The sequence below is a fragment of the Lepidochelys kempii genome, chromosome 8, assembly GCF_965140265.1.
Source record: "Lepidochelys kempii isolate rLepKem1 chromosome 8, rLepKem1.hap2, whole genome shotgun sequence".
Taxonomy (NCBI): Eukaryota; Metazoa; Chordata; order Testudines; family Cheloniidae; genus Lepidochelys; species Lepidochelys kempii.
The window spans coordinates 22,046,104-22,059,661 of NC_133263.1; the positions used below are offsets into that span (position 1 = coordinate 22,046,104).

General features: G+C 55.7%; 1 protein-coding gene across 1 annotated transcript; it reads right to left on the reverse strand.

Annotated features, from left to right (window-relative positions):
* Positions 1-1,812: 1,812 nt before the first annotated feature.
* IL17B (interleukin 17B) lies at positions 1,813-5,327 on the reverse strand. Its single transcript, XM_073358164.1, has 3 exons — positions 5,307-5,327; positions 2,567-2,901; positions 1,813-2,074 (listed from the first exon to the last, which is right to left on the reverse strand). Exons 1-3 carry the CDS (start codon positions 5,325-5,327, stop codon positions 1,813-1,815), a joined length of 618 nt encoding a protein of 205 aa, XP_073214265.1.
* Between the last annotated feature and the right edge of the window lie 8,231 nt (positions 5,328-13,558).

The following is a 13,558-nucleotide window of genomic DNA, read 5'->3' on the forward strand; positions in this document are numbered from 1 at the left end:
CAATGGGTAACACAATAGCAGCTGTGAAGCTGAGTTGGTCAGTGTGTGTGAAGGGCCATGGTGCTGCTGAAAGTGAGCCCAGCTCCCCTCAGGCTCATCCTGAAGACACTGCCTCTCGAGCTAGGCCCAGCCAGATTTAGTCTGTTTTTCGGTGTCCCCTCCCTGCGCTCTGTGAGGGGGCAGTAGCAGGGCCTGGTGCCATTGTTCTGTTGGTGGATGCAGCAGAGGGCATTGGAGGGACTAGCAAAGGGGAGATGGGTTCTCATCAGCCAGGGGAGGAGGGATTGACACTCCCAGGGTGCCGAGGGGCAGTCCTGGTCTAGTGCCCAAAGACCAGCCAGGAACCAGCCTCTTCCTTATGCTGCCTGGCTCTGTACCTGACCCAGGCTTGCCTGGGGTGAGAAGCTAATGCTGTGCCCCCATTCCACTCCCAGCTGTCTTCTGACCCCATCCTCAAGACCTCTCCTGCCCTGCTCCTGGGGAGCTGGTATGCTTCATGCATGGGTAGACGTGGCAGCCTTCTCTAGAAAGCACTGCCCCTCCCCAAGGGGTGATTTCTATGGTGGGCTTCCCACTTGTTAGCACACACTACCCTTGGAAGGCAGTAGAAGCCCTTAGGCCCTTGGCAGCCAGCCAGGCTTCCTGCTCCAACCCGGACCCTACTATCAGGTGTTTCTAGAGAGGCCAGGACCGGTCCCGGTGGCACTGAGATAAGGCACGTTCCTCACAGCTGGGTGCAGCCCAACAGGAGTGGCAGGGACCAGGGCGCCTGGAATTTCAAAGGCAGCATCTGCTGCCGGGGGCTTATGTTCAGCAGCTGTGCCCCCATCCCAATGATCAGCTGCTGGCAGTGGCCCACAGCAGCCCTGGCTTGTGCTCTTACTAATACCTAACCAGGTCAGAGAGTTGTGGAATCGGCTGCAGTGAGCTGGAGTTAGGGTGCATTGTACTCACCATCAAATACAAGCGCCCCCCCCCCCCCCCCCCGCAGACCTGGGGCGTCTGTAGGGCTAGCCTGGCCACAGACTGGATCTCCTGTGCTGGCGCTGCTGGGAGCAATAGGCCGCCCCATCCTAGCAGCAGGGGGAAATCAGGCCAGGAGCAGCTGCCTCTCCTGGCCTCTTTGCCTGAGGTGGTTCGGGACCTGCCCATGAGATGTTGCCTCCCTTCTGGTCATGCTGCCTGGCCGCGAGAAGGGGTGGCCCCTCGGGCTTGGTGGGACAGTTAGCCTGAAAGGCTGTGCAGCAATGCGAGTGCGTGGACGCGAGCCTCAGAACTGAGTGGCTGCTGAGCAAGGGGAGTAGGTGACAGGCGGCTGCCGACGGGGCTGTCTTGAGGGGCATGGGGAGTGGCAGCCTTGGAGCCCTGGATAGCAGCCACCTCCATCTCCCCCTCCCCCACATTCTTCTGCTTGAGCTAGCTTGGGGCGAGGGTTGCAGAATGGCCTTCCTTTCAGGGCCCCGCTGCAAGCTGTAGAGCTGGCATGGCACATTGGGCACCCCAAAGAGCAGGGCCCTGTGGCAGTTGCTCATGCTGGAGGCCGGATAGGGATATGTGGGTGCAAAGGAGCAAACCATCTCTAGTCTAAGCAGCTGCCTCCTTGCTTCAGATCCCCCACCACCACACACACACAGTGCTTGTGCCTTGACCACCTCTCCTTGCGGGAGAGGCTTGGTGGGCAGTGGCTGGGGCCTTTGCCAAATGGATCCAGCAAGTGGAGGAGGCTGGTTAGACGGGAGCTGGTGTCCATACACAGAGGCCGGGGGTTTGGTGCTGCCAGCATGGAGTGAGGGTGAGAGGTCCCTCTTGTCCTCAGAAGATGCAGGTGCAGCCCACAGCAATGGTCTCCATGACCATCTTGTACTCCTTGTGGCACCTCTTCTTCTTCCTGCGGGTCTTGGCTCCCGAGCCCTCAGGGGGGTGGCAGAGGAGCCGGCGGACAGGCAGCTTGCTGTAGATGGGGATGCTGACAATGGTGCGGTCCTCCTGCATGGTGAAGGGGTTGATGCAGCCGGTGCAGAGGCACTGCGCCTCTGGGATGTCTGCTGGGATCCGCGTTGGATCGTGGTTTATACTAGAGAAGAGGGGGAGCGTGAGGCTGACGGAGCCTATAGGGGAGAGCAGGGATGCGGGCAGGAGTGCAGGCCACTTGCACACGGAGGCGCCTTGGACGAGTGTGTGTTGGTGAGGGGACAGCGCCTGCACGCGGAAAGGGGGAATACGTGCCACTTTAACGCACACATGGAGAAATGAGCCTGCACCGGGCTCTGCCTGTGCATGGATTAATGGGCACCCATGTTGCAATGCCCACACCTGGGGGAATGGGTTCGTATAGGGCAATGGGCACATGCATGCTCAGGGAGGCAGATCACTCACCCAGTGCAATCACTACCCAGTGGAACAGCACCCATAGGGGTTCCCCACTTAGTGCCCATTAGGGCTCACAGGTGAGTGTCTAGGTGGGGTTTCCTTCACAGCAGAGCCCTGCCCTGTTCCTTTGTGGTGCTGGCGAGAGCCCTGCCCTGGGAGTGCCAGTCCCCAGGAGCGCTTTGCCCGGCAGTCTCACCTGTAGGCCCACGGAGACAGACTCCTCTTGTTGGACCTCCAGAGTCTCAGGTTGACCTGGCACTTGCTGTCAGCTGGCTCCGAGCTGTTCTGCAGCTGGCTCACCATCTCCCGGATGCTCTGTTCGTAATCCTCCAGCAGGGTGTAGGGGCTGTCTGCCGCTGAGGCCATGGAGTTCCCCTTCAGCACGCGGTTGGGGCCAGGTACCTGTGCCTCCGGCAGCTGGACCTCATCCCTAGCTGGTCCTTTCCTCTTTCCTTTCGCTCCCTTGCTTTGGTGCTTGGGTTCGGTGGCAGCAGCCCACGCGAAGGAGACAGAGAGCGCGCAGAAGAGAAGCTGAGAAGGAAGTCAGGACAGGGCATGACTCTCCAGGCACTGGCCAGCACTGGACTTCCACCCAGCTCATGGTGGGCTGGGGCCCTTGGAGGTTATGTTCAAAGGGAACAATGTTCTATCATAGGAATTGCCAAACCTACCAGGGCTGGAAAGTCCCAGAGGGGCATCAGTGCGAGGAGGCAGTATGGGGTCTAGTGGTAAAAACAGACTAGGGCAGCAGGACTCCTGTGTTCCATTCCTGAGTGCCACAGCCTTATTGGGTGACTCTGGGTGAGCTCTCAACCTCTCTGCTTCAGTAAAGTGGGGCAAATAAGACAGGTTCTCCTTTGTAACAGGCTTGCAGGCGGGGATTCCAGCAACGATCTGTCTGTGGGGAGATTGCCCTGTGAAATCTAAGCTCCTGGGGTGGCGTTTCCTGTAGGCACATCCTGTAAGGTGTCAGCCTCAGGTGCCCACTGTGCTGGCTGGGTACATGGGGCGGCTGGCTGGCTCAGCCTTGCTTCTAGTTACCAGCAGCTGGCAGCGTCCCCAGCTTGCTAGTGGGGAGAGCCCCATGGTGGCAGTTCCAAAGCTAGGCTGGCTGAATAGCTGCTTGTTGCAAGTGTCCTGAGTGTTGCAATGATGTAGGGGGGAGGCCGTTTGCAGAAAGTCAGGACAAACTCCCTAGTAAGCTGGACAGGCCGGGGGAGGGGACTAGCCCCCATGTCAGGTTGGTTTATTAATGGGATAGAAAGGGTTTCTCTGTGTTTTTCCCCTAAGGCCAAGGCAAACAGAGCTTTGGTCTGTTTATTTCCTAAGCCACTGTTTGCAGGGCTGGCATGGCAGAGACCTGGAGGAGGAAATGATTATAGAGCAACAGCAGCCAGTCTAGCTTCGCTGGTGAAATGCAAAAAGATAAACCCACCATGGAAAGTCAGTCCTGAATGCACTGCTGTGCCAAAGGCTGGCCGTGCCACAGGGATGTGTGTTGGTGCACATCTGCAGTTCCCACCCTGATGGCATCTCTAGTGGGCCGCCTGTCATCATGAAAAGTGGGGAGGGGGATTCTGGGTGTTGTATCTGCAGGTGGGCGGATCTACAGCAGAACATTAGATCAACTCAGCTAGATGACTTGCGTGTGTGAAGGATCCACACCCCGAGCCACGTCGTGAAACCAATGTAAGTCCCGGTGTAGCCAGCGCTAGATCGACGGATGAGTCTTCTGTCGACCTAGCCACCACCTGGGGGGGAGGTGGATTTGCTGCCACGCCGGGAGAACCCCTCCCATCGCTGCAGTACGTGTCTACGCTGTAGCGCTATGTCGCTGCAGCGTTCTGAGTGGAGGCTTAGCCTGGGATGCTCCGACCCTCTGGAGCCACTAGTGCAAACCCTGATAGGGCCAGCGCCCCCACCCCCAGGGGAGGCTGACTGAGCCCTCATCTCTCGGAGGTAGATAAAGTGAGCTGTGTGCAGTTTCCTGTGTCTTCGGTGCTAGCCCCTCAGTCCCTGTCCCTGCTTGTTGTGTAGGGGTGTTATAGCCACGCTAGGAGAAGGTATTTCTGTTCCCCCCTGCCCCTTGACTAAAATGCCCTTCCCCTCCCTAGCTTACTGCTGTACTTTGTTGGGTGGACTATTTGCCCCCCACCCCAGAGGTGGCTGCATCGCTGTAGGGGGTGGTACATGGCCATGGGGTGGTAGGGGGCTGCCAGAGTACCTGAGCCCCCAGGGACTGGGCTACTGAGGTACCTGCCCTGTGCCCTGTAAAGATTCCATTCTCCAGGCACAGTCCATGACCTGAGTTGTGTCTCCTCTGCCTGTTGTGAGCCAGTGCTTTGCCCTTTGGCCATTCGCCTCTGCTCCCTCCCTTCCTGTCTCCGGCCCAGTCACAGTGCAGGGCTCTGTGGCAATGTCTCTCACGCTTCTCCCTGCAGGAGCCTGCTCCATCCTTAAAGGGCAGGGCAGGCTTCCCAACAGCAAACGAAGCCACTGTTTCTACATATAGTCCCCAGTTGCAGCTGGACACAGGAGTCTTCTTCACTCCCTGCCCTAAACTCGTGGGGCGTGACATTGTGTCCAGATAAACAGCTGCCATGCCCCACCCCAGAGGTGGCTGCATTTCACTGCTGGGTGCCATGATTCCTACATGTGTCTTAGCTTGCAGAGTGCTTGGGATCCTTGGGGCTGAAAGGAGCTCTCTAAATGCAGGCTGTTCTCCAGGCAGGAGCTCTTGCCCTGGCCCCTTTGCACTGGAATCTCTGCAGCCCACAGGCTCTGTGGCTGTTTTGTCCCAGCTATGCCAGGCGTGGGGAGCAATAACTCATACAGGCAGAGCGCCTGTTTCCAAAGCAAACAAACCCAACCAGCCCTTAATAAACAGAGCGTAAATAAAAAGCACCAAGTTTAGTGAAAGCAGCCCAGGCACCTACCAGGGATGGAGCCCAGTCCATGGCAGAGGGTGACTCGGAGACTCCTCGCCGCAGTGTGACAGGAACAGGATGAGCCAGGCGATTTAAAAAGGAAAGCACCAGCCCCTAATCTCTGCAATGCCTGGGGGTGGGTCTGGCAGCACAATGAGCTTCCCCCAGGTGCCAGCACGGGTGTTGACAGAAGGGACAATGGCTGGTGTTGTCTGGTGCTGCGGGCGGAATGTGGGCTCCCCATGGTCCATATGCCCTTTGCTGACAGCGTGAGTTCACGGGCTGTGTTTGCTTAAATACCTGCAGCCCAAGCAATGGGGCAGGCTGAAGGCAAAGTCCCCTGGGAGCACTTTGGAAAGGGTAGATCATGCCATGCAGACTGGCTGTGGTGTGCATGGTGCAGGCTGCATAGGGCAGTGGCAGGAACACAGGGCTGGGAGCAGGTGCCCTGAGTTCAAGTCCTGGCTCTGGACACTGCGGTCATGGCCCTTCCCGGGATGTAGAGGCTTCTGTCTTGGACAAGGGTTTGGATTCAGCTGATGAGTAGCTAGTGGAAGGTCTCATCTGGAAACTGTTCGGTGGCCTGTGTGAGATATTGTGGGGGGGTCACAGCTCAGCCCCTGCTGCATGGGAAGCTGCACTGCTAATGGCACAGTATATGTCCTAAAGGAGAGATGGCTCCTGGTGCATGGCACGGCTCGGGAGCTTGGCTGGCCAGCTGCTTTCCTTCTCTGACGAGTGGAGGTCCTAGAGCAGCAGCCCCAGTGTTCCTGCCGAGAGGTACGGGGCTGACTGGTGAGAGGTGCAGAGAGCTGGCTCCAGGCCTTCCAGCCTTGCCACCTCAGATCCGCTGAGGCAGAGAAGTGGCTAGGTGGCGTTATTATTCATTTCCACCACGCATATCAGTGGCTTCTCTGAAAGCCTCCCCACACTTCCCCCAGGGCTTTGCGGGAAATACAGGTGTTTGTAGGGCACAGCAGAAGCTTGCCTGTGCACCCAGCAGCAGGGCAGAGGGGCTGGGCTGAGCTGACTTTGGAGCTGGCGGTAAGCAGCACCCGTGCTGTGCTCTGGGCCGTCCTGGCTGTGACAGCACACAAACACACATGCTCATGGTGCATAAGAGCTAGAGCCCTCCAGAGTCGTGCCAGTCTGTTTGCAGGGGGACAAGCAAGACAGAAGTGGGGTCCCCAGAGGCCTCAGGCCAGAGAGTATGGAAAGCTGCCCTGTATCTTCGTTGGTGAGTTTAAAACTTCCCAGAGCTGGATGACAGATAAATGTCTAATGCTAACCACAGGGAGAGGGAGCACCCCCTTGGCTGCGTGACCCAGTGAGAAGTCTTCACAGCCCTTTTCAGGAGGAACTGGCTTGGCAGGCTGTGTGTTCATGACAATTGTATCAGTCTATGTGTTGTGCTCTGTTGTGCAGTGTGGTGTGGCCAGGAGTCCCTCCCACCATGGCTCCCGCCAGGCCAGGAATTAGGGCCTGAATCTGTACCCTGGGTGGGGCAGGTTCTCTTTCCCTCTACAAGCCTGGGTCTGGTTTCCAGCAGAGCTACTGCTGTGTGCAGTTGTCATGTCTGCATTTTGCCACAAGATGGTGTTGTCCTAAAGCCAAATGGTTTGACACCCCCTGGCGATCATCCACAGCCCTCTCCCTCAGACTAGTGTGGGTGCTGGAGAGCAGAGGTGAGCTGCTTCTCTGTCCCTGGGAGTTTCCCTCCTCCTACCTTCCCTTCTCATCCACACCCCTAATGATAAGAAAGAGCTGAGGTGCCTCAAGCACCTTTCACCCCAGCACTTTCCCAGCTCCAAGTGGACTGGGACAGAACTGGGCCCCCCATCACTTTGCTGCAGACCCTAACTGCTTCGAACCTTGTAACAACGGCAGGGCTGGAACCCAAATAGCCTGTTCCCAAAACACAGGCTGCGGCCTTTGGGCTACAAGGGACTCTCCCAGCCCCAAGCTTTCAAGGAGGTAGGAGGTTTCATCAAAGCAACATGTTTTTTCTTTGCCTTCCAGTTCCTGAGCTGCAGTCGGGTCACGTGTTCAAGCTTTTCTCCAGACCCCGGAGGGCTAGAGCCAGCCAGGGCCCTGCTGCGTAGTCCTCTCTTACTGCAAGGCACACAAGAGCAGAGGGGACTGTTAATACAGAGCTGGGTCCCATATCAAATGTCCCCAAACGCTAGAGTCTGAACTCCAATCAGAGCCAGACTTTGCAGCAGGTCCTTCTGCCTCTAATGGGCTGAGCCAGGTGCCTGAATCCAAACACCCCCAATCTAGAGTGCTGCGAAATCTGGGGCTCAAACCCTTATCTAGCCCAAAGGCTGGCAGCTGTTCTTAGTCATCAGTGGGTGACATGTCAACTTCCAGGTGTTAGCACTAGGTATCTACCAATCGGGGATGCTGCAGGAAGGTCACTGGGGAAACGGTCCTCAGGGCTGCAGCGCACTCAGGGTTTTGGCTCCAAGTGCATCCTGTCTCTAACACCCTGATGCTTGTGGGACTAGCCCCTAGAGGGTCCAGCATATGACCCCAGACCTCCTGCCACCATCCCTGTCCCAGACCGCTTAAGGAGGAGGTGTTTGAATGGGCCCCACCAGAGTCCAGGAGGGACCCACTGCTGGTGCCTTGGGATCACATCGGGGCATAGGCTCCACACCCCACTGCCCAGGGCATGTTCCTACAGCAATGCCAGAGCCTGCAGCCACTCTGTGGTCATCTGCGCCTTGGGAATACTTGGGATGCTTTTGCAGCGGCAGCAGTCTGGATTGTATCAACACTTGGATATGCTGTTTACACATGAGAGAGGCTCAGAGGCATCTGCGCTGGGAGCTAATTACCCGGTTTTGATCTTTTTTGGTGAAAAGGAAATGAGGGCTTTTCAGACATGGCCAAATTTGATAAGCTGGGCTGGTGGTTTCTCCCACTCTCCTTAAAGAAGAAAAGGGGCCATTTCTCCTGGTTGTGGCCAAATCCTGGCTCTGTGGGAGGGGCAAGCTCTGGTGACCACTCTCCAGCCAGGGCTTCATCTTTGGCACTGCTGGGTTGTGCTGGCTGCTGCTCTCTGCACCCGAGCGAGCGAGAGCAGCAGTGTAGAGGAATGGGCCAAGCGTAGGCCTGCTGCAAGCAGGTGAAACTGAGGTGGAATCATCGCTGCTTATGCCAGGACCAAAGTTGGCCCAGAGTCTGCAGGGAAAAGTGTTGGAAACCCCAGGGTGATGTTTAAAACTGGATGGGACAAGGCATGGGTGAGGGTGCAGCAGAGCTGAGCCCAGCCCCAGCAAGGAGATGGACTGGATGGACTCACAGGGCTACTCCACCACTGCGTTCTAGGAGGGAACTCGCTTCTGCCATCCGGTGCCACTGCCCCACGACCAGAGCGAAGAGGACATGGGCCAGGAGCATTCAGCTTTGCAAAGTTCTGCTGAGACCTGCCATTGCCTGTTGCCCACTCAGCATTCCGGAGGTGCCACCAGCCTCCTGGCAGTTCCTCTCCCACCCCACCCTGCGGAAAAGCTGTCGCTGCCTTTGAGGTCTCCAGGGAAATCGGATAAAGTGGGGGTCCCCATGCAAATCAGCTAAAATGACCCTTCTGAAAACAAAGAACCAAGCTCAAGAATTTTAATGAAGATAGAGGAGAGGTGAAGAAAGAAAGTCAAGTGTGCATCTCCCATGCTGTAACCCAATTTGCATACTACCTGTGCCATTTGTTGCTTCATTTAGTGACAGTCCATGGTGAGATCCACATCTGGGTTCTTGTTCTATGTTTCAGGTCTGTGATTAACAAACTAATAATTTCACACACACACTGTGCTTAGAATATCAGGGTTGGGAGGGACCTCTGGAGGTCATCTAGTCCAATCCCCTGCTCAAAGCAGGGCTAAGCCCCAATTTTTGCCCCAGACCCCTAAATGGCCCCCTCAAGGATTGAGCTCACAACCCTGGGTTTAGCAGGCCAATGCTCAAACCACTGAGCTATCCCTCTCCTGAAGGAGCCCAAAGCACTTTACAAATGGTGTCTATAGGCATCACTCACCCCCACTACAATGCAGCTGTCCCTAGGGTAGGATGCAGGATGCAGCAGCCATTTTCCATCAGGAATGGCCATTTTGAGGAGGGGAAGTGAGGAATAACTTGAAACTGCAGGTGAGGATTTTAGGGAGGTGGAACGTTAATGTGGTAGCTGGACTTTGCCCAGGGCACTAGGGTTTCCACTCCAGCTCTTACTCCAAACACAATGGTCTTTTCCCCTGCCCCTTGCTACCTAGTGAGTTCTGAGACAGCCTAGCCTGAGAGGATATGTGACAATGGAAAGGTAAAAGTCACCATCCCTCAAGGCGACGGAGGGGCCAAAATCCGGCCCCCGGGTCTGAACATCCCCTAACTCTGGGGACATGCAGATCCAGATCTCCTCTCAGGCCTATCCCCTGAGCTGGGCCCAGCCTCCTCTGCTCAGCCACACAGGATAGCCGAAACCTTGGCCCTGCTTGGAAAGGGAAACCGTGCCTCTGGTGACTCCACCAACAGCTGGTGTCACAGTGGCTTTGGTTTTTGGGTACTCTCTGTTCTAGCTGGGGGGCAGGTTCACCCAAAGGAGAAAGTGATGACACCTCTGCAGACTAGAGGTACCTTTATGGGGCTGTAGCCAATGCAGTGGGGGGGGTGAAGGAGTAGAGCCATGGCCAACCCAGGAGGAGGCAGATGGAGTTGGTGAGACCGGCCAGTGACCACCAGGCAGCAGGATGATTAGTATTAATGAGGAAGGCCCAGATTTTCAGAACTGCATGGGCAAAAATACTTGGGTGTAATTTGCGTGTGCGGTTATGTGGTACATACATACCAACTGTGAATCCACGGGCAGTTAATGCATGCAGAGATCATAGTTACACATGCCGTTCTAAGACTCCAACATGAGATCTCAGTAAATGGGAGTAAGAAGCATAGGTGCTGGAAGTAGGGGCGCTTGGGGTGCTGCCGCACCCCCTGGCTTGAAGTGGTTTTCCTCATAGACGGGGTTTACAGTTTGGTTCGATGACTTTCAGCACCCCCACCATACAAATTGTTCTAGCACCGCCGGTAGGAAGGCAAGGTACCATTGTGATGGCTGATGGGGACGGAACTGGCCAGGGTATTCCAGAGAAAGCATGGAAGCTGTAGGTGTGAAGTGTCAGGAGAACTAGAATTCAGAGAGCAGCTGGACATAGATTGGGTGGAGAGACTTGTGGGGTAGTCATTTGGAAGGGGGCCATGGGGCAGAGAGGATCTGAATCCAGCCGCCTCCCAAAGTGCTATGCACCCAGTGCACAGAAACACATATGGTGTCCCTAGCCTCTGTTTGCCAGAAGCTGGGAATGGGCGACAGGGGATGGATCACTTGATGATGACCTGTTCTGTTCATTCCCTCTGGGGCAGCTGGCATTGGCCACTGTTGGAAAGGATACTGGGCTAGATGGACCTTTGGTCTGACCCAGTATGGCTGTTCTTATGTTCTTACTCATTCTTGGGGATGAAGTGATCAGCCAGTGCACCAGCTTTAGCCAGGCAATCGGGGCGCACCCTCCCTCCCCACCCTTGGGAGGCCTGTGCTGGGATTGTTCGTGCCCACAGCAAGGAGACAGGACCTTTGTGTTTTTTGAGACCCTCTGACAGTAAACTGCAATTGTCTCCTCTGTTTTAGCAAACTGAAGGCTCAGTCAGTCCCCTCTGGGCTTTGAACTTGTAACTGCAGGTTAAAGGACTAAATTGGGGGAAGGAGCAAACCTCCCAGTGCACAAGAAGAGAAATGGGAGAGGGCTAACAGACAAGGTGCCTAGCCCTGCTCTCACCTGTACCAGTGCAAGGCAGTTGAAGCCAAGGGGTCTGCATGGTGGTAGTTGAGAGGCCCCCGCATCTGCTCCATGAATAACATTTTCCATCCATCAGACCCGCATATGTTTCATCTAACAGCAGCATCCACCAGAGCGAATCCCACTCCATGAAAGGAGCAGCTGGCTGGGTGGGGAGGAGGTGGACCTGGGGCATTGCAGAGACTTTTCAGCTGTCCCAGTCATTGCCTGACTATCCTTCCCCAGCAGGTACTAGCTGGTCTAGTCCGCGTAGCCTTGGGGCTCTTTGCTCAAGTCCATATTTGCACAAACTGCTGCTTGACGTGCTAGCACTCGCGAGAAGGCCTGGCCAAAAGAGCTTATTTTAAGCTTGTTGGACAAGAACATTGTTTGGTGGGAATTTAAACTCCCTGTTCTCAAAAAAGGGAAAAAGGCAAAGCGCTTAATTCTGCCGACTCCTTGAGTTACATAAACACAGAGACATGTCCTGTCTGGAGAGGGAGCCAGGAATTTGTTACTGGCACTCGGTCGAGGTCAGTGCCCTTTCTGTGCCCTCCCCATGTCATTTGTCAGTGCAATGGGGTAGGGGTTCAAGTCCCGTTGCCTACAGTTGCATTTCCCAGTGGTTCCTGCCCACAACAGGAAGGCTTTTCCCATGCAATTTCCATTGGATTTTAGTATCACTTTATCTTTGGCTTTAATGTTGTTGCTGTTTAGTTAATGCACAAACTTTAAGTAGCAGAGCTTTAAACATACTGTTATCGTTGGGTGTGTGATGCCTTTTTAAGGAGATAGCGTGGCTTAGCAACTAGTGCAGGGGCCTTAGACGCCAGGACTCCTGGATTCCAGTTCCGGCTGTGCCACTAACTTGCTGTATGATCTTGGCCTAATTACTAAACCTCCCTGTGCAATTGGGATGTTACTGCTTCTGCCTAGCTGGAACTTTGGCTTATTTCACAGGAGAGATGTGAGGTTTGACCCATGCTATGAATGTTTGTAAATTGCCTTGAGATCCTTGGACAAAAGACACTAGATGACAGCCAAGTTGAGAGCCACCCTATGGGGTGAGCTGAAATGCACCATCTCCATTCTGCTTCAAGCTTCCTCCAGCCCAACTCCGAGCTCAGCCCTGACACGACCCATTCCAGCACACGCCCGGCAACACAGTCACACAGGCCCAGGGGAGGAGGCTCTCAGAACCCAAGGAAGAAAAATGATCTCCGTCGTCAATAAACAGCATGTCAGCAGAGTAGGGCCAATGGCGCCAGGGCTTCCAGCACATCCTGCCGCCGCTGCTCCAGTGCATTTATCACCAGGGCAGAGTTGACAGCGCGTCGCCTGTTACGAGTTCCAGATGCGCAGGTTTCCCACTGCACTGGCTTTGTTCTGTCTCTTTGTTTCCTCCTCTTGGTGTGGTTTGATACCGAGCACCTGGTGGAAAAAACCTGCTTGGACTCCTGTTCCTAGATCACCCTAGCAGCTTCCTTCCTCCTTCCCACAGCCCTCCCTCCATCCGGCTGTGAGCAGCTGCCAAGCAAAGGCTGTTCACCTGGGGTTAGGATCATGGGTTTCATACCCTTCCCATTGCTCAGGTTGGGTGCCTGTAATTCGTACGACTCACATGTCACCTGTAGGGATCCCTCGCTGACCAATGTGTCCTTTGCCTTGGCACCCGGGCATCGTCAGACTGATACACCCATGCGTGGGTCCTACTGGCCCAAGACCAGCCTGTAGTTCATGGGACTAGGGGCAAGGCCTGGAGAGCTCATCGGAAGGACAGTCCTAGAGGAAAGCCCTCAAGCTCAAAGCCAACGTGGAGGTGGCCAAGGTGGCTGCAGAAGAGAAGCCTAGCCCCCAGGCCGCACTGCAGCTTGGAGCAAATGTCCAAGCCCATGTAGACAGACTTGCACTAGCAGGTCTCAAGCTAGCATGCTAAACATAGCAGTGTGGACGTGACTGAGGCTCCAACTAGCCACTCGAGCTGGGACCCAGGGATCGGGTGGTCTGAGTTCAGGTGGCTAGCTCAAGCCCCCATCACTGCACTGATGTCTACACTGCTATTTTTGGCACAGTAGCTGGAGTCTCACTGGTGCAAGTCTGTCTTCCCCAGGCTGGGCGGGTCGCTCCCAGCCGCAGTGTAGATAGACCCACAGAGAAAGGCGAAGCTGGGAATGCTGCTGCTGCTCAGGGCCTGGACCTGCAAGAGCGTCCCAGGAGGGGGCCAGACAGCTGGATGTCTGCTAAGTGGAGGAGGAAGAAAGGGCCTGAGGAAATGACCCCCTGAACCCAGCACAAACAGACATTGGGCCCAGAGAGAGAGGGCCTCTGACCTGAGCCCATCTGAGAACCAGCCTCCCCGAGGGAGACGTATCAGGACAAGTGATTCTGGGCTGCCTTAAGGGTGATCCCTGGCCTGGCAGCCCTTCCAGCTCAGGC

What these genes read in the sequence shown, in the direction of transcription:
- IL17B (XM_073358164.1), bottom strand. Translation starts at nt 5,327, where the DNA reads ATGGACTGGGCTCCATCCCTG. An exon ending in TGGACTGGGCTCCATCCCTG is followed by an intron (nt 2,902 to 5,306) that starts GTAGGTGCCTGG and finishes CTTCCTTCTCAG; the next exon opens with CTTCTCTTCTGCGCGCTCTC. An exon ending in CTGTCTCCGTGGGCCTACAG is followed by an intron (nt 2,075 to 2,566) that starts GTGAGACTGCCG and finishes CCTCTTCTCTAG; the next exon opens with TATAAACCACGATCCAACGC.